We start from the raw sequence: 25,095 nt of genomic DNA on the forward strand, positions 1-25,095 counted from the left end.
TATGACCCAAACTCCTAAGAATGACGTGTGCCCTGTGCCAGCAGGACCACAACTAGGCCCTCTCCAGAACTGCCCATTGGTGCCAACCAACCGCCTTCTCTCTTGCATGGGAAACCAGGGGAGGAGGGGCGCATGAGAGAATGAGAATTAGGCAAACGCCAATAACTTTTGGGGGGATCCTGAGGGCCAGTTGCCAGGACTCCCCATCACCTGGCCAGGTTCCCCCACCGTGGAAACAATTCAGAGTCTCAGAGAAAGAGGCTTCATGAGAAATGGTGGGCACAGGGGGACACAGCCTGGAGAGCCAGAAGATCTGGGTTCCAACCCGGCTCCACCATGTCCTTTCTTGGTACACCCTGTTGTCCCCCAAGGCCCCAGTCTCCTTAGCTGTAAACTACAAATCCCCAAGTTTGTGTCTCCCTAGGGGAGGTCAGAGGGTCAGGTGACCAACTACCTCAGGGTGGGCAGGGGGTGAACGGAATGTGGAGGGAAAGAGGCGGCGACAGGGTGTGGTGGAGGTCGGGGCTTGCTCTAAGAGGTTGGGGTGGGGACTGGTGAAGAGGGGCCAGCCCTGGTCACCTGGAAGATCTTGGACACGTCTTCCGAGTTCCGCTGCTGTGCGACGTCGCACAGCTTAGCCGTGATATCGATTCGGCGGCAAATGTCCATGTCCACCTTCATAGCCTTTTCTTGGATCTTTGTGTCCAGGTCTGTCATGGGCTGCAGGGAGGACAGCAGGGGTTACGTGAGCGAGGGACGGAGCAAGCATGAGGGGGCCATCAGAGGAGTAGGAAGAACCCGAGGGTGGGGAAGCCCTGGAGTCAGTCTCGGGGCTGGGTGTTGAGGCTTTCCTGAGGGTGGAGGGTTGGTCAGCACTGCTCAGGGTGAGAGGGTCATGGGGGCTTCAGGAGGGGAGATGTGAGGCTGTGTGTGCTGGTTCCCCTCAGGGCTGCAGGGCACGGCAATGCTGGCTTAGTTGGAGTGGAGGGCAAGGGAGAGCACCAAGACCGTGGAAAGGAACCCGTCCAAGGCTGGTGTCATTCAGTGAGCGAGCGCGTTGCCTAACAAGGCCTTTGGTTTAAATTCCCAGCACGCGTGCCCGTGCACACACACACACACACACAAATGCACAGACTCCCCTTCTGTTCCCACCCTCGTGCCCCACTGTCTCCCATAACATGCCTGCCTCAGTGGCTCTCACACTCTCTAGATTCCTGCCACAGATGACAGCAGCGTCACATAGAAAGAGCAAGGGTTCCCTCTGCACCCAAATGAAGAGACACAGGTGGCCTCCACCTGGGCTCCACAACTTCTAACCACACTTAACTGCATGTCCCTGAAAGTCAGGAGCTGAGCCAGACTGAGTCACCAAATCCAGGCTCCCCTTCCTTCAGGTGGGCTCTACTAGCAGACTACCCACTCCTACAGACGGCAAGAAACCCAGGCCCAAGAGTCAAAGAGGCCGACAGAGTTAACGGCTGTTTCCACCCGTGGTTGGTCACTCAGACGGCCAAGGAGATGCACACACCAGCCATTCCCAACTTAACAAGGACACCCTACAGGAGGGTGTGCTCCCTGAGCCTGAAGTCTCTCGGGTTGGCACAGCCAAGCCCATTGGGTCGCCTGTGCTCTGTAGACACCGAGGCCATCACATGGCGAGGACACATACAGATGTCAGGGGCCCGAGGAGAAGGAGGGCGATGGGTTAAGCAGCAGTTAAAGCACCTCTATTCAGACACAGGGAAGCGATATGGGGAGGGTGGGGAGGCGCCTGGCCCCCGATGCATCCCTCATCGGAGCAAACCAGCCAGCCACGACTGTAACTACAAGCCGAGCTCGAGCCTCGGAGTGAATGAAGCGTTTGGCATGATGGGTAAAGGGAGGTCATGACACCTAGGGTGACGGCCACACCACTTACGTCACTCATGAGCCCTTTGAACACCACCAGCTCGGCCTTGAGCCGTTCAATCTTCTCGTTCATCTCCTCCTGGATAGCCTCGGCTTCTTGAGCTGCCTGTGGACGGATGGAGACAGGCAGGCTTAAAGGGGCGGAGAGGATGGACACCTGGGTCCAGAGCCCTGGACACCCAGTGTCTACATAAGCTATGACCTTCAGCCCAGCCTGGCTGCCGAGCGGTGCTGACTGCTCCCAATGCTTCCTGGGGGTCATTTATGGTGAAGAAAGGCAGCTATCGGGAGCTAAGGTAGGTTAATACCAGCAGGCTCCCCAGCACTTAAAAATACAAGGTCAACCCCCAACCCACCAGGTGCCAATGTCTGACCAGCTGTGGCATTGAAAAATGACAACTTCAAGCCTTTGTTCTAAGACAGGCACTTGAGGGTTGCCGATTGGGATGTGGGCACGTTGGTGCAGAAAAGGCTGGGAGGTCACACAAAAAAACTGATAAACCAGAAGGAAGAACTGCAGATAATTTTGATCCTTTGTGATTTTATGGACTTTTCCAACATCGGGCTGTGAATATGCTGAAAAAAAAAACTTTATTATAAAGAAAAAGAGGACATTTGTCTCTTTCCTTTTTTTTTTTTTTGAGACCAAACTCTCTCTGTAGCTGAGGATATGACCTTAAACTTCTTTTGTTGTTGTTCATTTGTTTTTCAAGAAAGAGTTTCTCTGTGTAACAGCCCTAGCTGTCTTGAAACTTGTTCTGTAGACCAGGTTGGCTTTAACCCCAGCGATCCACCTGCCTCTGCCTCCCAAGTGCTGGCATTAAAGGCGTCTGACAACATGCCCAGTTCAACCTTGAACAGACCCTCCCAGTTTCACGTCTCAAATGCTGGGATTGCAGGTGTGCACCACACACGGTTTGCACTGGGAACCCAGGACTTTGTGTGTGCAAAGCAAACATCCTACCAACTGAGATGTGGCTCTCAATTTCTTGGAAAACAAATACTTTAAATGTCAAAAAGTGATTTGAATTTTAACTAATTCTAGAAACAATTTGTTATACTTTTTAATATTTTTCTCAGTACTAGAGATCAAATTTGGAGCTATGCATAAGACAGGTAAAGAACTCAGCCACTGAGACACACCTCCAGCCCAACTTGCTTTTGTTGAATCAGGGTATCATGAAACCCAAGCTGCCTGGAACTCACTATGCAGCCCAGGCTGGCTTTAAATTCCTCATCCTCCTGCCTCCCCCTCCCAAGTAATTATAAGTGTGAGTCACCACACCCAGCTGTTAAAAAAAACAAACAAACATTAAATTAACTCTGCTCTGCCTTCTCACGGTGCTGCTGGTCTTGACACATGTGGCAGACAGAGAAGGGGAAACAGGCTAAAGATAAAGTGTGCTGCTCAGGGTTCCTGGTAAGTATGTGAGTGTCGCAGCCCCAAATGCAGAATAGCCAGAGAGAGCAACAAGGCGAATGTCCTCAGGTCTGCCCCAGAGCCTGCCTGGGCTGGGGCTACCAGGTGATGTGTCCCCAGGTCTCTCCAAGGCATCAGTTCTAATTTGAGGGACTTGCAGTTGGAAGGTCAAAGGGACCTGCAGACCACCTAGCCCAAGTGGCACTTAGAGGTTGAGAGGCAGGATAGGGAAGCGCTGGCCCCAGACACTCAGTAAGACCCAGACTTCCCAAGTCCTATGCTTGAGCTCTTCTGTCGTGTAAACAAAATGGCTGAGGTAGTAGGGCAGGGGCTATGGTAGGACTCTCTGCCCAACTTTCCCCATCACGGCCCACAGCTAACTTGCAAGCCTCACTGGCTGGGGACTCTGGGGACTCTTACCTCCTGCAGTGTGTCCACCATGGTCTGAAGGTTCATGCGCTTGGCCAGCTCTTCCTCCCACCTGCAATAGCAAGAACAACAAATGGTCAGAGGACCTCCTCCTGCCAGTCCCCACCCTTATTGTCCACGAAGGGCAGGAAAGAGGCCTAGGGAAACCCGCCTGCCCTCCAGGAACTCCTAGCCTAGGGAGGAGTGGACTGCTGCTAACCATAAGGCCCGGGGTTGGCAAATGCCACCTTTGAGGCACAAGCATGGTACTATGGGGACACAGGGGGGAAAGACACTGCCTATCCCTGCAAACTGTGAAGGGCTATTCTACAGGTGCTGCTGGTCCAGCTGTCACTGCAAGGTAGACTACCCAAGCTGGACTTTAGAACTCTTCTCTAAGAAGCAAGCTTTCCACTATTATCAGGGCTGTGCGGAGCACAGCTCACAGGCCACAGAAATTGCCTGTGCAGGTCTTAGAGTCTTGCAGAAGTGGAGACTGAGCTCGGTGGTTAAATATTTTGCCCAAAGGCACACACCTGACCCTTGGCTAGGCCCAGCCCTCCCTGCCCCAGTGTTCTTTGTATGCCAGAGTCTGAGGACTTTGCTGTTTCATTTACACATCCGCTGGTCGGAACTGAAGAGGAAACAGGGGCTAAGCACACAGGTTAATGTATACCCCAACATTAACCATGCAATGGGGAGGGGCAGCTCCAGGGGGCTGTGAAAATCCAGGGGCACACTACAAGGTAACAGCACCAGCTTCCCTCCAGAGAGGTTTACATGATGCAACTCAGGCCTCTGGCAGTGGGTAGGATGGGTGCCACCATCATCCCCATGTCACCGCAGATAAACAAAGCATGGCTGAGAGACCCTTCCCAATGTGTGGTAAGGCCAGGGGCAGCCAGACTGAGTGCCTCACTAAGATTCCCCTCCCTGCCCGGAGGAACCGGCAGCCTGTGCCTACCCTCCTCCACCTTGGGACAAACAGACAGGCTTCTGTCCTTGTTCATGCTACCCTCCCTACATGGTCGCTGAGCAAGGAGGTCTGAGACTCTGAAGAAGCTGTGGGGCCAGTCTAAAAATAGGCCAGAGGGGAGGACTGGATGAAGGGCTGGTTACATCACCAGCTTTTGGAAACAAGAGAAAATGGATACTGTTTGCACACACTGAGGAAAATTCCTCCTCTATCCACACGAGCCGGCCTTGCCAGGCTCCCTGGAGACATGGGTCCACTTTCGCCTTAATCCATGGCATGGCAGGGCCTGTATCTGCCCTGAGCTCAAATCTGGAGCTACCAAGCACAGAGGACACAGAATGGATCTCAGGGCCTCACACAAATGGGACTATTTCCCTAGATGCCCCCCACAGAGAGAAACTGAGACCTAGGCTGCATATGTTCAAGGTTACACAGTATGTCATGGATGAGGCTGAATTCAGAGCACGTCACCTCTCATTGAAGAGGGTGGGGTTATCGACAAGGGCAGGGGTGCCAGGCTACCCTCACCACTGCCAGCTGCCCAGGGCATCTGGGGCTTCCCTCGAGGGAGGTGAAGGCTCAGGACACAGGTCCGGGCTGAATCATCACTCCTGGCCACATTGCTCTGATGGGGGAGGGCAGAGAAGGCTCAAGGGAGAGTAAGTGTGTGGTACTGGCTGTTGTCCAGTTTCTGGGGTCAGGTCCTCTCAAGCCAACAACAGGAGCAACCAAGCAAAGCTTGAAGGAGAGAGAAGGCACACCACTGGTCCCCCATACACCCCTGGAATGCAGCTGCCATTACTCAGCTAGCCAGAAGTCAGGCTTAACCCTCATCAACCATGCATGCCTTTGGATCTCCAGACAGGAACAGCAGCTACCATACGGGCAGATGTTGTCTGGGTCTCACACACAGGATTCATTTCCTCCTACACACTTTCAGCTCTCACATGAACTACTGATCCTCTTGAGTTTTTATCCAAAACTACTTCACAGGGGAGGGGGCTGGGGTCCAGAGAGACGAAGTCACTTTTCTAAAATCACACAGCTGCTAATAGGGAGCTGGGACCCAAACCTCACTCAGCCTAGACCCTGCAGACTCAGCCAGTCTATGCGAGGCACACAGCTCCCGGTGACGCCAGCCTGCAGGTGGCGCTCTGTGTGTCCACGGTATCAGTGCCTCTGTCTCCCTGCTCCCCTTCCTCACCCCCACGCCCTGCACCCCCCTCTTCTGTCGCATTTCCCAGGCTGCATCCCAAGGATGGGTTTGCACAAATGACTTCATAGGTCTTCTATTTCTAAAGCTGGGGTAGGTGTGCAGCTGGTCCCCTGTCCCCCGGGAGATGAAGGACAGACCCTGAATGTGGGCAGCAGCTGGTGGCACAGACTGAGCCCACTGCCCCCGAAGAGCTGCCCCTCCCAGCGGTGGCAGCGGGAAAGGCTGGCACAGCTGGCTAACGTGCTGACAATGCAGAAAATCTCTGCCCTTCAGCCACGAGCTGCCTGAATTATTAAAGGACAGACGGGTGGCACGTCTTCCCCAGCACCCAGCTTCACCAAAATCTTGTCAATTGAGTGGCTGGCTGAGATTTCAACACCTGTTTCCCAGTCACCATCCAAGCCCTGTCCAGGGCTGCCCACAGAGGGAGGCTTAGCCAAGGAGGGGGACCCGCAAAAAAACAAGGAACAGAGCAGCAGAAAGGCACAGGACCACCTGCCACCAGGAGGGGACACACACTTAAAAGCTTCAGGCCAGGGGCTTCGTGGACACGCTTTCCTGAAAGCCTTTGTTCCCTAAGCTTCTATTAGGGTGGGGCTCTGAGTGGGGACAAAGTGGCTGGGATCACCTTCAAGAGACCACCTGTGGGGCAGAAGGGTGGGTGTCTCCACACTGTCCTGATACCCATCCTTCCAACATCTCTTAAGTGCGGGATGATGGATGCAGGAACTGGAGAGAAGGATACATCAATCCCCCAAGGTCAAGCCCCATGCTGAAGATAAAGCAGGCTTGGCCTCTAGGTGTTAGCCTGCTCCTTCCCTCCTCCTCTGCCTCCTGGAACTTTCTCCCTTCTCCCATGCCGTTCCAAATGTCATCTTCTCTCCACTGCATCCTCTTCAAAACACTCCACAGATTTAAGGCAGCCAGACCCGGGCACCACGATAGCTCTTCCCAGGTACCCTTGGTATCATGTGCATGGCTCTAGCTCTCCCCTAAGGGACCCAGGCCCATGAGGCTAGGGAGAGTAAGGAGAAGTGAGTCCACCTCTACTAAGGGCACCGACCTCACCTTGCTCGGAGCACCCAGGGCCCTGGCTAAATGAAGCAAGGAGGGATGAAAACAATGAGCTCTCTGTGGGTGCAGAGGGTAGAGCTGGGTCCAAAGCTGGGGGCCAGCCTCCCTACCCCTTCTCAGTAAGGAGGGGTATTCATTGAATGGAAAGGGAGTCAGTCCTCTTCTTCCACCACGAGGGGGTCCTAGGATTGAAGCCAGGCTTGGTGGCAACTGCCTTTACCTGCTGAGCCATCTTTTTTGTTGTTGTTGTTTTGTTTTGTTTTTTCGAGACAAGGTTTCTCTGTGACTTTTGGAGGCTGGCCTGGAACTCACTCTGTAGACCAGGCTGGCCTCGAACTCACAGAGATCCGCCTGCCTCTGCCTCCTGAGTGCTGGGATTAAAGGCGTGGGCCACCAACGCCCAGCTACCTGCTGAGCCATCTTGCTGACCCTTATTGAATGGAATGGGATGGACGCATGGGTTAGATGGGTGTGTGAGAAGATGGATGGGAGGGTGGGTGAGATGATGGGAGGGTGGGTGAGATGGATGGGTGGTGGGTGGATGGGCGGGAGGAGGAGTAGGAGGGTAGATGAATGGGAGGTGGATGAATGAGAAGGTTGATGAATGAAATGGTCTACACTCAGGCCCTTTCCTTCAGCCTAAGCCCCGCCCCCAATCTTATCTTTGTTTCCCAGCCTGGGGAATCCACAGCCAAATTCCCACACAGCCAAGCTCTGTGTCCTCCAGGCTCCCGCACCCCTCCTGGGGGAGGGGCAGGCACATCCGAGACAGGAAGCCTGCAGGAAAAAGAGAAGCCTTCCCCTCCCACTGCTGACAGCCCTTCAAGGCCGGGAGGGGAGGCAGGGACTTGAAGACAATCAATGCAGGAGAGGAAATGACTCCACAAAGTGGCCCAGCCAGGCTCTGAGAGCAGCCCCCCCCCCCACTACCTAAGCGGAAGAGGCACATGTGGGAGACCGGCGACTGAAGGGGGAGGAGGCAGCGCCGTCACTGCCAGATGTGGTCTCTCAGCATTCCTGAAGAGCCAGTGCCGGGACCACGTGACAGATGAGAAATCTCGGCTGGCCACCGAGGGGAGGAGGGGTCGGCTTTAAAGCCAGCCCAGTCCTGGCTGCCTGAACCAGGGCCGGTGGCTCCCCCTCCTCCACAGCTCGAAATGACACAGACACAAGAAGGAGCCCACGAAGCCTGGCTACCGAGAGGAGAGGCGGAAACGCAAGCTGAAGCCTCTGGCTGAGGGGCTGACTCACGGGGCTTTCATATCCTGAGCCGTCAGAAAAAGGCTCAGAGGCCCCGGGAAGAAAGCGGGTGCAGCCCCTGCAGATAATCAGAGCTCAGTAGACAGCCTGGGGCCTGAGGGGAGTCAGTCCTGGAGCCCCCAGACTGTAGAAGCAGCATGGCAGAAAAGAAGGTATTCTGAAAATGAGACACTTGTGTTCCTCAATCTGACTTTCAGGCCACAGAAACAATGGACTCCAAGAAATGACAATTTCCCCAGGAATCTCATACTGCAGCAAGGAAAAGGTTACAGCCAGAGAGGGGGCCTTGACTCCTGGAAAAGGACTGCACACGGTTCGAACAACTGTCAGAGCACCTTACAGGCTGAGAGTGAAGCCAAGCAAGGCTGGGCCTGGGTGGGTGGGACCACACTCTGTCCAGGACTCCATATATGCTCAAATCATGGCCTCCTACTTAAAGATTTAGCCTCACTTCAGGACCCCAAGAGTGACTTGAGGGGTCACTGGATCTCTTTGTCCCTCTTGCCCGTGTGGCCACACTGAATACATTTCTCTTCTTCATACGGTTAATTTGATTGTTTTAATTAGCTTCCCAAGGATGGGTGGCTGAACTTGGCTTCTTGGGGGTCCAGACTGTGGCTCCGAGTTTGGTAACACTTCAGCCCTTGTGGCTACATTCCCCAGCCGTGAGATCTCTGGGTGTTGGAGGTGGAGAACATCTCATCTCTGAGGATAGTTGTGGGAACTACTCTGCATGAAGAGGAGGGTGAAGACCCCAAGTCCCAGTCCTGAGCCATGGCAGCAAGTCCCAGCCAGCGGCTCAGCTCAGTCTGGCTCCAAGAGCAGGCCAGGCAGGCAGGGGAGCGGGCGCAGGCGGGAGCCTCAGGGTACCAGGAGGGAGCAGCAAGTGTGGTCCCCACCTTGAAGCAGGCACACCCAGGCCGACTCACTCAGGTGATAGGAAACAGACGCAGGTGATCATGGCTGGGCTGGGGCCATCAGTGGAAAACTTCATTCCGGGCCAAGCGTGGGCCTGGCCCTGGGTGGGGGCAGACAGCAGCTTCCTTCCCTTCCGTCTGCCTGTGCCTTCTCTGCTCCACCCTGCTCGTGCAGCTGAGTTAATCCCACTGCCCTGCAGCAGGGCCAGGTACAGACAGACAAGGGGCTCCCAGCAGAGCGGAGGCCCAGTCACATACCTCTCTGCTAGACAGGGGCTTCGGCAGAGACTCTCCTGGGAAGACCCACAGCTTCCACGGCACCCTCCAAAGGGGCTGGCTAATCTTGGCTGAGACTGGGTCCTCATTCCACCCCGCCCCTCTTCTGGACCACTGGCCTTCTGTGTGTGCAGCAGAGTTCAGAAAGAATGGGAGAACCCAGCAAAACCAACCACCAGCCCGTGCCCCAGGAAGCTGAAGGCTGGGTCACAAACCCATGAACCACTTCCCTCTTCCCCTCCTGGCTTCCTCATGCCTGAACTGTGAAGATAACAACCAGGAACCTCAAGCTGCCTACCTTTCTGTAGGGAGCCCTGCACTCCCGTCCACCTGTGCCTGCCTTAACCTTCTGGGTACCACTCTCCAGAGCCGGGATCCTGAGAAAGGGATGCTGCCACACAGACATGCCCACTAGGGCTGCCCAGCTGTATTCCGCCGCCCAGAAGGAAACGCAAATTAAGTGCCAGCTGATTGTCTCCACGGAGGAGGTATTAATTTAATGTGAACACTTAACCCAGGCAGCCGATCCCATTACAGGCGGGCGGTAATAGCTGGAGTGGGCTGTAGCCCAGACAACAGGCTGGTAATGGGTTGCGTTTTAAGGAACCCTCCAGACCCAGCACAGCCCTCCCCCAGCACATGGTCGTCCACCAGTCACATAAGCCAGTTCAGAGCCTGAACCATCCCACAAGGCTGCTGGGGAGAGGGCAGGCAGCGTCACAAGTCACAGGGAAGCTCTCTCTCTGTGTGCAAGGGAGGGTACTGAGGAAGGAGTCAAGAGGTCCTTGAGTACTGGCTGTGGCTAATTCACTGCGTAATCTGGGCAAGTCTCGTTCTCGGCTCCAGGCCCACTTACCTGTAATAGCATCATCATCAAGAATCTGGGGATATAGCTCAGTTGGCAGAGTGCTTACTTAGCACTCATGAGAACCTGGGTTTTTTCTCTAGCGCTACATAAACCAGGTATGGCGGTGCAGTGCAGGGTGGAGGCAGGGAGAGCAGAAGTTCAAAGTCAGCCTCAACTGCATAAGGAATCCAGGCTGCATGACCCTGTCGCAGAGGAGCGGGGAGAATCTCTCTGGATAGTGCATCCACAGTGCTCTTTGCATACTCTGGCCGTGGCCCCAAGTGACAGGCAGTACCGGCCTGGATAGTGCCCAGCTCAGATGCCCTCAAGGGTGCCTCCGAGCCTCCTCTGCCTAGTTGCAAGCAAGGGGCAGGGTGGCAGCATGGGCAGACTCATCCCTGTGTCTCACTGTTTCACAAGAGTTCCGATGCCACTTGCTACAAGCTGCTCGGGTCTTCTGATTGTTTTTTGAGACAGGGCTTCTCTCTGTAACAACCCTGGCTGTCCTGGAACTTTCTTTGTGGATTAGGCTGACCTTGAACTCACAGATATCTGCCTGCCTTTGCCTCCCAAGTGCTGGGATTAAAGGTGAGCACCACCACTGCCCAGTGATGCTCAGGTCTTTACAGAACCAAAGACTGGGACCATCACCTGTCTGCCAACGGTCAAGAACAGTTTCCGAAGGGCAGCTGGTGGCCTCTGTGCTGTCTACGCAGAGCCACTGGGTCTTGGAAAGGAGGGACAGAGACAAAGTATGACAACCCTAACTAACTGACTCCTTTGAGCCCATGTACAAGAGAAGTCCTGGGTCTGACTGCCCTCTGCTCTATTCAGTTGTGTGGGGGTTTGTCGTTCTCGTTGTTTGTTTGTTTGTTTGTTCTCTGAGACAGGGCTTCTCTGTGTAGCCTTGACTGTCTGTCCTGAAACTCACTCAGTAGACCAGGCTGGCCTCAAACTCAGAGATCTCCCTGCCTGTGCCTCCCAAGTACTGGGATTAAAGGTGCATGCCACCACCGCTCAGCTCAGCTGTGTGATCTTAAGCAAATCTCTTCCCTCTCAGTGACAGCATGAGGTCAAACTGGGTTAATCCTCATTGCCCACCAGAGCAAGCAGAAACAGTTTCTGTGGTCCCTAGACAAATACCTACAACAACCACATGGTTACATAATGAACCCCAGAGTCTCAGAGTCAGCTGAGACATCAGCCCTGAAGGTCAAACCAACAAGTATAGAGGAGGAGGAAGGGCTCTGGAGCCTGAGCACCCTGAATCTACCTGATTGCTTCTAGGTGGTCTTGAGCAAATTACCTACCCTCTCTGGACATCGGTGCTATGTGCATCTACGTCATGGCACACTGTATGGAAGGAGTCCAGAAGAGGCCCTGGGATGCCCTGGGCATGCAGACCACTCCTCAGCCTCTGCCTCAGGACCCCTTCATGACGGTCTCTCAGACTGAGAGCATACCTGAGAAATAACGCAAGTGACAGGCCAGATGGCATCCAGGCTATGTGGCCCCTAAGTTCCTAGCTGCATAGTCACTGGTGACAGCCATGACAATGAACTAGGTGTCACTCCCTGGGTGGGGGACCAGCATTACAAGGGGATGGGCAGCAGAAGGGAAGAAGGCAGGCGCTAATGCCACCCAATATTCTCCAGACAAACACCTGCATCTGCCTACCCCGCTCACAATGCGCCCCAAGAATAAGTGGATTCTACCCAGTCCTTTGGGGTCACGAGGACCAACACGGCAGCAAGTGGGGAAGAGGAGGGCCTGCTGGCGTCAGGGACACGGTGTTTAAGCGCGTCTTCATGGCCGGGCATGGCGGCACTCGCCTTTAGTCACAGCACCCTCAAGGCAGAGGCAGGCCGAGCTCCACGACGGCTAGGGCTACATAAGCAGACCCCATCTCTAAATAAACAAGGGAGTGTCCTCTTGGGCCAGCAGGCGAGGTGGACCCCAGAGGGACATGGCCACCTGCCTCCATGACAAGTTGAGGCTCTGACTGTTTTTCAAGCCACTGCCCTGTTGTCTCGAGCCCCTGTCTGTCAGGGACACCTGGGACCCATCAGTAAAACAAAAACAACAAAAGCACTTTGAGGTACTTACAACCCCACAATCCTGAGTGGTAGCCGGGCAGCCAATGCCGGGCAGCCGAGGTCAGGAGGTCAATTCTGGGTGGCCAATGCCAGGCAGCCAATGCTAAGGAAACTTTCCAAGCACCTCTGACCAGAACTCACACCTGAGCACATGCTGCCCCATTCCGTAAAAACTCTAGAAGTGTCCCCTAGAGAGGAACCTGGGTCCCAAGTTGCAGGCCATTGTGATGCTTCTGGGGTATCACTTCCAACCCTCTCCAGGGCTAGGATACTTCCGTCACCTCCTCCAGGGAGCCCTCCTTGCTTTCCCCCAGAATATGCTGCCGCTTGTCCATCCTGAAGCTTTCATTCCTGAGTCCTGACTTGGCTATGGCAGTCAGAGCCTTGTCCATTCTACTTGTCCGTCTGTGTGGTCAGACACCACACTCCCACAAGGTGGGGAAAGCCTTATGTGGGCCACACAATGCTTAAAACGCATCAGTGAGTCTTCTGTCACTTCCTCACACCTGAGCCAGGCATCACAAGCCCCATGCTACAGATGAGAACACTGAGGCTCAGACCAAAGCACTGTCCGGAAGTTGATCCCAGGGCTATGCAACTCCTCAGCCTCGGAGATAAGACTGGTTCTCCGGGCTCCACAAACTCCTTCCCTCAGTGCCCTAGTGCAGTGCTCAGAAACATCCCGGTCGAGGTTCCCCGGGTGTGCACACAGAGCCAAGGGCTCTTCAGCCTGGGAATGTTTTTTGCTCATGAACTCACTCTTCTGGGGGCCCAGGTTCTTCCTGAATCAATCAACACCTCAGACAACTGCTATTTCCATTGTCTGAAGAGACGGGGGGGGGCGACAGTGAGGGATCCAAACCTCAATACTCCAGGTCACTTGGTCCCTATTTGCAGGTCTCCCTGGAAAGGGATTAATGTTCTCACGGGGCCTGGGTTGCTTCTCTCAAGAGGCTGTTATAGAAGGACCAGCCTGGCTCTTCCCAGCCCCCTGGCCTCCTGTCTCTCCAGGAAATCATTCCGTGTCAACACAACCCCCTCCACGATGCCCCCCATCACAATGTAACATAGCCAGTGCCATGCTGTTCCTGTTCCGTCTTCCAGTCTCCAAAACTGTGGGCTAAACCAAATGCCTTAAGTTACCTGGCCTTGGGTGTTTTGTTTTAGCAGCGGAAAACAGACCGATACACTCTTCCTCTGAATCTTTCTGCTTTTGAATGGTGTCACATACATTTAGTTAGAACCACTTTAACGTTAAGAAAACAAACCAGTTGCTCATTTCCCCCCATTGTTGGGAACTGCAGGAGTGGTTTACAATGACTTGGCATGGACAGAAAAACAAATCGGGGGAGGGGGCAAACAAGAAAATTTTTCAACAGCCCTCCCCCCAAGTCCTCCTTCCTGAAAGCGTCTGCTAGCATGCCCCACATCTCCACCAGCTCGTCTTACCAGATGGGATGGTGGGTGCCCTGTGGCGCCATGCATTAGGGGTCCTCCAAAGCCATTCCTGTATCCTAGTGATCAAGGTCACCCTGCATAGATCACGGCTACACACTCACATTCACACACTAAGCAGTAGTTGCTATGGCCGAGGGCAGACCCAGAAAAGGCCTTTGCTACCCTCCGAAGAGATGTGTGTGACAAGACTACTTGCTCATGGGTCACAGCAGCGAGTGAGGTCACGTGGCATCACACTCCACACCACAGGCTCCCAGTTGCCCAGGGAGCTGAGAAAAAGTGAGATCCCAGTCCTGTTCCCACCTCCGGCTGTCCCATCACCCCTGACCCCACTCACCTCTGACCTTTACATATGAGTTAGTTTCTGTCTAGAAGGCTACACACACACACACACACACACACACACACACACACACACACACACACACACACCCTTGTTATCTCTCTCTACGTATTACCAACTCAGAACTCGGCCTACATACCACCTCCTCTAGGAAGCCTCCTCTGTCTCCTAGGTCAGGGTCAAGCCCCCTTTTTGACGTGGTTTTGAGTCACTGGGGTCAGAGGATTTCTGTTACCTGCATGTCTCAGATAACTCAGCATGTACACCATCAGGCCTATCTAAAGGTCGGAGCTACAACTCAGTGTCCAGCCCAGGGCCCGTCACCCAGCAGTCACATAAATGGTCAATGAATAAAAAGGGCCTATGAGTTACGGCCTCCAGACCTATTCCTGAGAGGGCCAGTCCAAGTTTCGGATTGCCCGTGGCCTTGGGCATGGCCTCCTATCAGTTGCTCTAATCTCCACAGTCCAGGCCAGCTCCACCACTCTCTCCTGCCTACCCTGAAGCCCGAGCCTACCCAGCGCTGGAAATGCTGGGCCATAGCTGTCTATCTGCAGGACACTGACTCACATACCTGGGCCTGGCCAAGCACTCAGTGAATTTCCCCGCTCTGTCCCCAGTGTCAGAAGCCAGCAGAGTGTCTGGGCACACGTTATAAAGCCTCACACATCCATGGCTCTGTGTGGAGGGGCCCTGGACCAGAAGCAGGAGGTTCCAAGGGCCTGTGCCCAGCAGGGTGAGGGCCTCACCCAGGGATATGTTTACAGCCTTGAGAAAAACACCTCCCCAGGCTATTCTGGACCGCTAATGTGCACCTTGGGTCTCTCCACTGTTTACTGCCAGTGGCTGAGTAGCAACAGGTGAGTATGGGGCATTGTAAGCTCGGGTGAACTGTGTCACTGCCTCAGACCCCGAGTTTATCACTGTCGGAGGCTCCCCCCAGGCTCTGCAGCCTCGAGTCAGCTCACCCGCCCAGGCCTCATTCTCCTCATCTGTAAAGTGGGAGAGACCCCACTTGGATTAAATGAGAATGGCCAAGCAAAAAGTGGTTCTGGGGAGGGGGTGTCAGAAAAAAGCCTGGAATACAGGATGCATGGTGTCAGAGGGGACACAGAGTCCGGGCCATTCTTCAAAGAGAAGCTCAGAAGCGGGGAGGCCATGCCAGGCCAGGTGTGCTTCGGGCCATGCCACTGACACGGAGGAAGGCGGAAGAGTGAGAGGGACCCGCCAATTATCCCTGGGGTTGCTGCAACCGCAGAGGGATTGCAGCAGGGAGTGCCTGCGTGTGCCTTCCCGTCATCACCCTAATTGGCTGGGAAGAGGCAGGCTCCAGGCTGTGTTGGGACGGGTAATTAGACTGGGCTAGCCCAATCAGGGAGAGGGGTTGAGTGACTCAACACCACTTAACAGGGGAGACTTGTTTCCTAGGAACAAACTTGGGTTACCATGGCAACCCTGGCACTCACTTTGATGTGATCCAGGGTGATGGCACCCCACCCCAATACACACAGGGTCGCGGCTGCCTTCCTGTGAGACCCAGGTCTCCTTGCCCCAGTCAGTTCCCTGAGGACAGAGGGGGAGAATTGGAGCTGAAGAATTCCAGAGAGTCTTCTGCAGTGTCGTGGTCCCTGGGACAGTATCTTTTTGGAGTCTCCGGTATCCTCACCTGCATTTGGCTGCTGGGGAAACTGAGGCTCAGAGCGTCACACAATCACACTGGCTCACATCAAGACTTGTGAGCACACATGAGGCACGTGTGGCTCACTGAAACCTCACAGGTACTTTGTGAGGTAGAATTACTACTGTGCTCACGTTAAAAACGAGAAGTTGAAGGTCAGGAAGTAAAGCAACCGCAAGGTCACGTCGCAGAGCTGGAAAGTTCGAGAGCCAGGACGGCCTCCCAATGGCTCCAAGGCACAAGCCCGAGACCGGCAGGCTGCCCTGTGACAGAGCTAAGGCTGGATCCAAACCTGGGTCTTTCTGATCCCAATGCCTGAACTAGTTTCCTTGGGCAAGGTGATTTACCAGAAGGGAGAAGGATGGGGAGGAACGTGTACCTCAGTTTCCCCAAGATCAGAAGCCAGCATCAGGTTGCTCACTAGCTAAAATTTCGAATATAGAGTGCTAAGGGCGCCACCCTGGACTGCCAGGCCTTTGTGGCTCTGGGTGGCTCCCGTCACAGCACAGAGAGTGCTCCAAGTGCTGTCCAGGGCAAGCCACAACCCCGTATGTGTGTGTACACACGCATGTGTATATATGATCGTATGTGCATATATGTCCATGTGTAGGAATGCATTCACATACGTGCACACGTATGTGGAAGTCACATGTCATCTTTTAGACGCTGCCCATCATCTTTTCTTTTTGTCTGTATCTTTGGAGATAGCCTCTCTTGCTGAATCCAGAGTGGGCCATCTAGGATAGGCTGTCTGGCCAGCAAGCCCCAAGGATCCCCTTTGTCCCCTGCTCTGTAGTTCTGGGATTACAAGCACATGTCACCTTGTTCATTGATTTTATGTGGATTCTGGGGTTTGAACTCATGCCCCTATACTCACAAGGCAAGTACTTCACTGACTGAGCTATCTCTACTTGAGACTTCCTCTCAGACCAGTCCCTCTAGCTTCTATATCTGTAAAATGGGGGTGGCAACACTGTGGCTAGGGACAGCTGATGGCTTCTGGGAGAACTGTCACAGTGTCCAGGCTCTGGGTGTGTGCCAGGGTGCAATGAGCCCTTCCTCCCTTGGCTTTTGCTCTCATAGTTCCTGGTCCCTGACACTGGGATGGGGCACTGTCCTGACTTCCAGTTACCAGGCACATAGTAGGCTCTTGGGGGATGCTTGCTAGGGGAATACGCTTACGAGCAGGAGGCTAGCAGGGGTGCATGCCCACCTTGTCTACACGGACTCACTGTGCGACCCTGGGCCTGTCTCTGCACCTCTCTAGACCCATCTTTTTTATTTTTATTTTATTTAGCTATTTGCTTATTTGTTTGTTTATTTTGGTTTTTCGAGACAGGGTTTCTCTGTATTGTTTTGGAGGCTGTCCTGGAACTCACTTTGTAGACCAGGCTGGCCTCGAACTCACAGAGGTCCACCTGCCTCTGCCTTCCGAGTGCTGGGATTAAAGGCATGTACCACAAACACCCGGCTTCCAGGCCCATCTTTACAGGAAGCCCAGACTCTGTCACTTTGGGGACACCAGTTAACCCAGGCATCAGGGAAAATGGCCAGAGGCCAGCCTGCTGCCTATGAGTCCTTCCCAAGTGGCCTAGCCTCCCAGGAACAGACAGTAAGAAGTCGACCGGCCCATTGGTTCACAAAGGCAGCAGGCGGGTCTTCTCCTGGTGACTTTGTCTTGGGACAGATGGGACACAGTATGGCATCTGTCTGCCAGATGGCCTGGCTGGTCTGAGGGGCCAAGACACCAACTGGGAACCTAGACCTGGAAGACAGAACTGCTTAACCCCTTCCTGCCCAGCTACAAGGGTACATTCCCTGATTTTACTCACCAGTACACTCTCGGGCCTTCCGAACACCCACTTGGGGTGGGAATCTGAGGAGCCTCCCTGGGACCCAGTGAGGGTAGCCCTGGATCATCAGGGATCTGTGGAGGCGCCTATACAAGGCTTCTTCTCTTCTGAGATACCAGTCCCGAACAGCCCACCCCTCATCCCCCAGCTACCACCCTCATGCTGGGAACCCCGGGCTCTGTCCAAACAGAAACATGGCCACCGGTGAATGCAGGTACCCAACTCTGCTGTGTTGGCTGAGCAGCCATAGTTACGTGGCTCAACCTCTCTGGGCCTCAGTTTCCACATCAAGAAGGGTGGGCCTGGGCTAGGCAGGCATGCCAATTCTATCTCAGAGAGACTCGTGAGTCCAGAGTCTGGGTCCTGGGAGAGTATGCCTCCCTCCCAGGACCCAGCAGAATCCTGAAGTCCAGGCAGCTCCTCCTACTGAACACGCCCTAACTTGTGTCTGAGTCAAGGCAGGGCCCTCAGGACAACAGCAAAGGATACAGGAGGGAAGAGGGTGAGGAAATGGGCATGAACTGCCGTGAAGCTCAAATAACCAAAAAGGAATGAAGCATTCAGGACTATGTCTAGAGACCAGGAAGCACTTCCCAGTAGGAAAGACAGCTGGAAGAAGGGGCAAGTCCATCCGCTTTTGAGTGTGAACTCTGAGCAGGATTGTCCGTGTTTCTAGCCTCCAGGTAAAAGGCGTCTTGGAGCTGGTAAACCAACCTGGGCTCCAGCCCAGGACTGTATTCTGGTATCTCTAGCTGTGTCTCAAAACAGGCCAAACATCAACGGAGTGGAGAGGAAAGGGGGCAGGTTAAGACAGCTGCCTGTCACCCCAGCAGAAAAGGAGACACAGGGCTGGCTGGAATGCTGGCTCTACCAAGAACTTACTGGGCAGGCTGGATGTCACTGACCCCTCCCTGGGAAAAGGGGGAGAGGGGATTCAACAACCTGCAAGGTTTTTCCTGCTCTGATTTGACAGACGGCGGAAGGGCCCCCAGTCTACACAGAGTTGTCCTCAAAGCTCAAGCCAAAGACCAAGAACAGGAGTCTGGAGGGAGGGGGAGGGGAGGGGGATGGAGACAGGAAGGGGGAGGGGGAGGGGAGGGAGAGGGGGAGGGAGGGAGGGAGAGGGACGGAGGGGGAGGGGAGGGGGAGAGAGGGAGGGGGAGGGAGGAAGGGAGGAAGGGGGAAGGAGGGGGAAGGGGAGAGAAGAAGGGAGGGAGGGAGGGAGGGAGGGAGGGAGGAGGGCAGATGGATAAATGATGGATGGATGGGTGAGTATTTAGACGGATAGTGGGTGGTAGGATAGATAGATGGACGAACAGACAGAAAGATGGAAAGATGGATGGATGGATAGATCCTGAAAAAACGCGGAACAGAAGGTCCTAGGTGTCCTCTGGGATGACTACAACACCAGTCCACAAGGCCTCCCTGGAATCATTTCCAGTGACTACAGACCCACTGGTAACCAATCCCCTTCCCTAACATGTACACACGTGTGAATACTCCACACACACACACACACACACACACACTCCAATTCAGATCCTCAAAGGAGGAGTCAGAGCCTGTGCCTGCTGAAAGCTGAGTGCATCCTGCACTGTTCTTCTCCTGGGGTCCCTGACTTTTTAAACACACTGCCAAAACTGGAGGAGAGATGTGGCTTGATGGGAATTGAACCCAAGGTAATTCTTGAAGATAAAGATACTCAAGCCCACGTGCCCACTGCCAGCTCTGGACTCCGTTGTTTCATTTTCAAGACTCAGTTTTTTCCATCTGTGACATGGGCAAGAGCCATGATGCTGGCAAAGAGAGTGCATCTGAAGGGGCACATGGCCACTCCTGGAGAACGAGCAAATGGAGTGATGGGTCTGAGGACAGGCAGGCCTCAGAGGGCTTCTCTGCCCAGCCCTGCTTCTCCTCCACCTGGCCTCACCTGGAGTGAGATTCCTAGGCTCAGCTCACCCAGAGTTACAAAGCACCCTTTGTCTGGGAGGAAACTCTAAACCACAGCCCTGACGTCAGTGCTGGAAAACAACACCAAGCCAGTCTTCAATGTCACCCCTTTGCTAAGGCCTGGGAAAGGCCTTCTCTGAGGTCCCAGAAGGCCACCTGCCTGTCCCCCAGGAGCCCAGATGAAACCCTGTAATGAGACTCCTGCCTCTCAACTCCAAGGAGAGGGCAAGGAATGTGAGCCCATTTCTCAGCCTGGTAGAGTGAGCTGAGAATGGAGAGTCCTCTGGGCAAACCGTCCGCCTCCCCTCACAGCCAGCCCTCAGGCCAAGAGGGCTACTTGCTTCCACAGCCACACGGAGAAGGGGTCATGACTTTCCAAGATCCCTAGGGAGGCAGGGACAGAGACACTCCCCCATTCCTGCCACCTGGCAGCCACATCCTGTTCCCTGAGTGCCAAGCCATGCCGTCCCTCCTGGTCACCCTGCAGACAGAGGAGGAGGAGGACATGGCCTCGTCTTCATGGGCCACGGTACTAAGGAGAGGAAATATCAGAACACAAAAGGCTAGCCTGCCTTGGGAGCAGGAAGAAATAGACCAGTTCCCACTGTGTGGGGGCTGGGGAAGGCCAAGGACAGAGTCTTGCTAAGGGCCAGCACTGCTTAGTGTGTGGCGCACACTCTGCCCCAGAACCCTGTGACAACCTATGTCTGTGGGGTCATTCCCACCCCCCCAGACAGAAAGACAGAGGCTGGGGGGGCAGTGAGGTGAGCCCCAGTGGCCTGAGCCTGAGTTGGGGCTCCCACCCTGCATGAAAGGCTAACTCACAGGCCAATGGTGACCCCCAAAGAAGACAGATCAGAGCAGTGTCTCGCAGTCCCCAGAGTTAAATCATGCCGGAAGGCTCAGGAAGGAACTACCTGCAAGTCCTTGAACTTGGCACCAGGTGAATGTGGCCTCTGCTGGTCACAGCCTGCAGAACTCAGAACGCCGCCGCCCCATTCAGGTTCAGTTATGGTATGCTGTCTTTAAAGACAGGTATAGCCCCACTGCCAAGAACAGTAAGACACAGGAAGAGTCTGCAAATAACAGATGCACCTCCCTTTAGGCGCACCCTCAGGCAGAAGGAGGCGGGCTCTGAAGACATGGTTCTGTAGGGTCAGGAAGTTCCACCAACATCCAAAGCTACAATTCCGGTACCTACCTTAGAGGAAGGGAGAAAGGCCCAGCACTCAAGCCTTATGCCCTGTGGGTCTCTCACTCAACAGGAAACAGAGGCACGCGCGTGTACACACACACACACACACACAACCAATGCAACTATGCATATGGCTGCAGATCAGGATGGGGGATCAGTCAATACCCCAAGACCCCAAAGTAAGGTGAGTCTAGTTCAGTGCCCTCACTTATGAGCAGACAAGCCCTGTGGGTGTCTGCCCTGCCCTGAGAGAGGAAGTCCCACCAGCAGTACTGTCAACCTAGACATCAGCTCAAGGCCCAGGGAGGCCACTTCAGCCCTCCGCACACCATCCTTGATCCCCCTCAATGCCTCCCCCTGTCCAGTGTTTTCCAAACTCCACCTTCAAGCCTTATGTTAGCTGCCCCCAGGGGACATTAAATCAAACAGCTTCACTGGAGCCCTAGATCAACTGTGTGACCTCAAAGTATCTGTTCCTTAGGGACACAAGTGGGGCAAAGAGGAAACACTGAGAAACAACTTCCTGATCTTTCTTAAAAAGACAGTAGCACCCCTGCCCACTAGGGATGTAGCTCAGTTGGTAGAGTACTTGCCCAAAATGCATGAGGCCCTGGGTTCGATGCCCAGCACCATATAAACCAGGTGTGATGGTTTATGACTATTTTCCCAGGACCTGAGAGATGACAGCATCAGCTACACAGAGTTGGACACCACCATGGGCTACATGAGACTCCAACTTAAAAACAATAGAGAGAGATAGCAGGCACTTGTCTGGGGATGCCTAGGGAAGGATTTTGCTGGAAGGAAGGGGTGAGTAACAAGACCATGAAGAGTGCCTGGAGCAGTGTGGACTACGGGAATAGACCTAAGCATCATAAGAGGTAAAGTGGTCTCTACTCCCACTGCATGGGAGCTGAGGCCCCAAGGCCAGCAATGGCCTCTAAGATCCAGCGGTCAAAGTCTCTTACCCTATACTACATAAACACTGCAGCCTATTGCACAAGAGTGGGGGGGGGCTGACCTTGAGGGCTTAGGGTATACAGCCACTCTGGATACATGCCTGAGCGGCACATGTGCAGGCACACGCGCGAGTATACACACAAATACACACACATACACACACACACTCCCTCCCAACACCTCAGCAGCAAAAGCTACCCACCAAGCTTGGCATCCGGTTAAGGAGTACAGAACAAACGCCCTGCCCTCACCCAGTGATGCCTCAGACAGGGGCAGGAACACAAGCCGTGAAGAATCAAGAACCAGAACAAGAACTAGGAGCAGTCAAGATGAGAACAGGGACTTGGAATCCAAGAACGCAGAAGACCAGAGAGGGACTGAAACCAAGAAAAGTTTTGAAGACTAGACCAAGGAGCAGCCCCAGCTTGTGGCCCTGGTGGCCGCCTCCCTTCCAGGTCTCAGCACATGCTGCTCTCCTCAGTTAGAGCCCTCTTCCTCTGCAGCTTCTCACCCTGCCCCTCAAAATGTAACCCAAGTGCTGCCTCCTCCAGAGAGCCTTCCTTGACTAACCCTACACCGTGCAGGGGTAATTCCTGGGATCCTGGGCCTGGAGTCACCCCAGGGCTTCAGCAGTACCCAAGTCAGAATTCAGGACTTTCTGGACTTTGCAAAACTTCCACTTTGCCTTCTAACAGGATGGCCTTTGGCCCAGCACCACAGTGGGCCAGGGAAGAGAGGGGGTTCCCACTAGGCCCTGGGAAGCTATGTTGTCCCTGCTCAGAGATGAGCCTGAATGCCAGGGGGTTTCACAAGGTCCACTTAGAACAGAAGATATTTCCTCTCCCGCAAGGCAGCCAATAGAAGTGCCTTGAATAAACTGAATAATAAAAATGACCAGCTAGGAGGGCGGAAGGCAAAGTGCCCACTGCAGGAGCCCTTCCCGCCAAGCGACAGATGGGCAGGGCAGGGCAGGGGCTGGGCAAACCTGCACATCTGAAGTCAGAACACACACAGCATGCGCAGAGAGACACACCTCTCCAGGTGGCTCAGTCCTGCCAATCAGAGCCACTCAGAGGGACAATGCACATGACCACTCTGGGCCCATCTTCATCTCTCCAGTGCCAACCTCGATTGAAGATTCAGAGCAGCCTGAGGGCCTGAGGGCAATCGTGTCATGACTCCTTGTGCAGCCCGCCCAGTGTTTATGACGAGCCACATTCCCAAGTAAAGGAACAAGACTCCGAGTGGCAAAGGCTCTACCAAGGTCTCGCGGCCGGTGGGCAGTGCAAGCACGAGCAGGCTCCCATTCCCCAGAGGGCTCTGCTAGAGCTCTGCTCCAAGCAGCCTCCTCGGCAGCTTTCCACCCAACACTCTGCCAGCTGGTGTCAGGGGCCAGGGAAGGCATGGTGACAAGGACAAGAGGGAGGAGTAGCGTATCACAGAGCTTGGGGTACCCCCGGTGGCACTAGAGGAGGCCACGCGCGAGATCCAGCACTTTCCCAAGGCACCTTCCCAGCATCGCTGCAACCTCCTGGGGTCAGATGATTGCTCACCCCTTTCACAGAAGGGAAAGCTGAGGCTTGGAACAGGAGAGATCTTTGCTGTGGGCTCCCTTCAATGAGCACAGCACAGGATAAAGGCTGGATCTGGAGGGTTAAATCTCACCTAGCCCAGTTCCCTCAATGGCTCGGTTTCAGCATCTCTAAAATGGGCTTGAGGATGGTACCCACCTCCCAGGGTTGGAGTGAGGGTCTGTGAATTAGATGTGTGCGACCCTCTCTGAATGGAGCCTGCTAACAGGGGAATGCTGTATAAACATTTGCTTATGAGATTGACTAAGAAATATTTATCCTGTGCATGGGCATTGCTTCACAGGCGCCTGGCACATACCATGACACACCCCAGACTCCAAGACCCTGCAGCAGAGGCTGCCTGGTTCTCAGGTAACGCATGGTGACATGTGCCCAGTGGCTGCCATGAGGATGACAGAACACTCACTTCTCAGGCAATCGCACTCACCAGACCCATCGTCCCCGGCAACAGACAAGAGAAGATGGCGACCGGTTCTTGATGCCCGGGCAAAGCTCACAGTGCTGACCAGAAACAAAATGTTAGGGGGTCCCCATTTTTGTGCTGTCCCCAAAATGTTCCCTGCTCCTTGCTGCTTATTGTGAACAGATAAGACCTTCAAGCCATTGTCCACGGACACCTTGGAACTAGGGACAACAGGAGTATTCACTGAGAAACTGGGATGCACAGTCAGGCTGACTCCAACCCTAGGCCTTCTACTAAACCGCCACAAGGGGCTGAGACATTTCGAGGAGCCATGAGCAGGTATGCACTTCCGTACATCTCTGTGGTAAGAGCACGGAGCAAGCAACTCATGGGCAACCCAGAGAGACAGCCCAGCTCACCCAGCCACAAACCCCTCATCGGGAGCTCCTCCTCCCCCCCCAATGAAGTAGGGCCCTCTCTGAAGAGCAGGGGGCTGGATGACCTGTAGGGTGGCTCCGAGCCTCAGCTGCTGCTGGTGACTAATTTGCTACCTAAGAAATCACTGCTGTAAAGTGACAGCGGGAAGTCTTCACAGCCCAGTCTCCGCCTTCTGCTCTGCCACCAGCCATGACAACATTGTGACAGGCACTGGAGAAGACCTTGCTCCAGGGTGGCTCCTGCCTCTCTCTCACCTAGGGCAACCTTTGTCAGCTTCCAGGTGGCATGGCCTGAGTTCACAGAGGGGCAGAAGCAAGGGACTAGTGGAGCTTCTAGGAGACCTGGGGGTGGTTCCTGCACCTAGGCCAGCCAGCTGGCCAGTCCCTCTTCCTTTCGAGACAGAGTTGCACCATGAATCCCAGGCTGGCCATGAACTCACTTATGAACCGTGTAGCCCAAACTGGCCTCAAACTCTCAGCAATCCTCCTGTCTCAACCTCCCAAGTCCTGATAGGCAGACAGATTGGGGTGTAAGAGGGAAAATGACCCTCATCAAATCCAGACCCTCCAGGAGTGTCAGGAGAGTGTTGCTCACAGGCATGGGCAAGCCCACCTCCTCCATTCCCAGGGGGCAAGGTGAAACCCCCACCATCTCTAGGCAGGTCTCTGTAAGGACTGGGCTCCACACGGCTCGGGCAGCCCACACTACCATCTAGGGGGCTCAGCAAGGCTACAACCCTCCAGAGGACCAGATATTTTTGCTGGCTTTATGCTGAGTGACAGCTCCTTGACCAGGAACTGTGAGCAACCACAACCACAGGGTTCCAG

At 54.4% G+C, this 25,095-nt stretch overlaps 1 protein-coding gene across 2 annotated transcripts in view; it reads right to left on the minus strand.

The window, feature by feature from the left end:
- Iffo2 (intermediate filament family orphan 2) overlaps positions 1 to 25,095 on the minus strand; it is a 43,684-nt gene that overhangs the window by 10,762 nt on the left and 7,827 nt on the right. Inside the window, exons 2-4 of one of the 2 annotated variants that reach the window (XM_005081065.4) lie at positions 3,749 to 3,809; positions 1,919 to 2,014; positions 580 to 720 (exon numbers count right to left, since the gene is read on the minus strand). In XM_005081065.4, the coding sequence (XP_005081122.1) occupies positions 580 to 720; positions 1,919 to 2,014; positions 3,749 to 3,809 (298 nt within the window). The remainder of the gene's footprint in view (positions 1 to 579; positions 721 to 1,918; positions 2,015 to 3,748; positions 3,810 to 25,095) is intronic. The other variant, XM_013121286.3, reaches the window with a different exon arrangement.

Source organism: Mesocricetus auratus, unplaced genomic scaffold (genome assembly GCF_017639785.1).
Source record: "Mesocricetus auratus isolate SY011 unplaced genomic scaffold, BCM_Maur_2.0 Super-Scaffold_100014, whole genome shotgun sequence".
Lineage (NCBI taxonomy): Eukaryota > Metazoa > Chordata > Mammalia > Rodentia > Cricetidae > Mesocricetus > Mesocricetus auratus.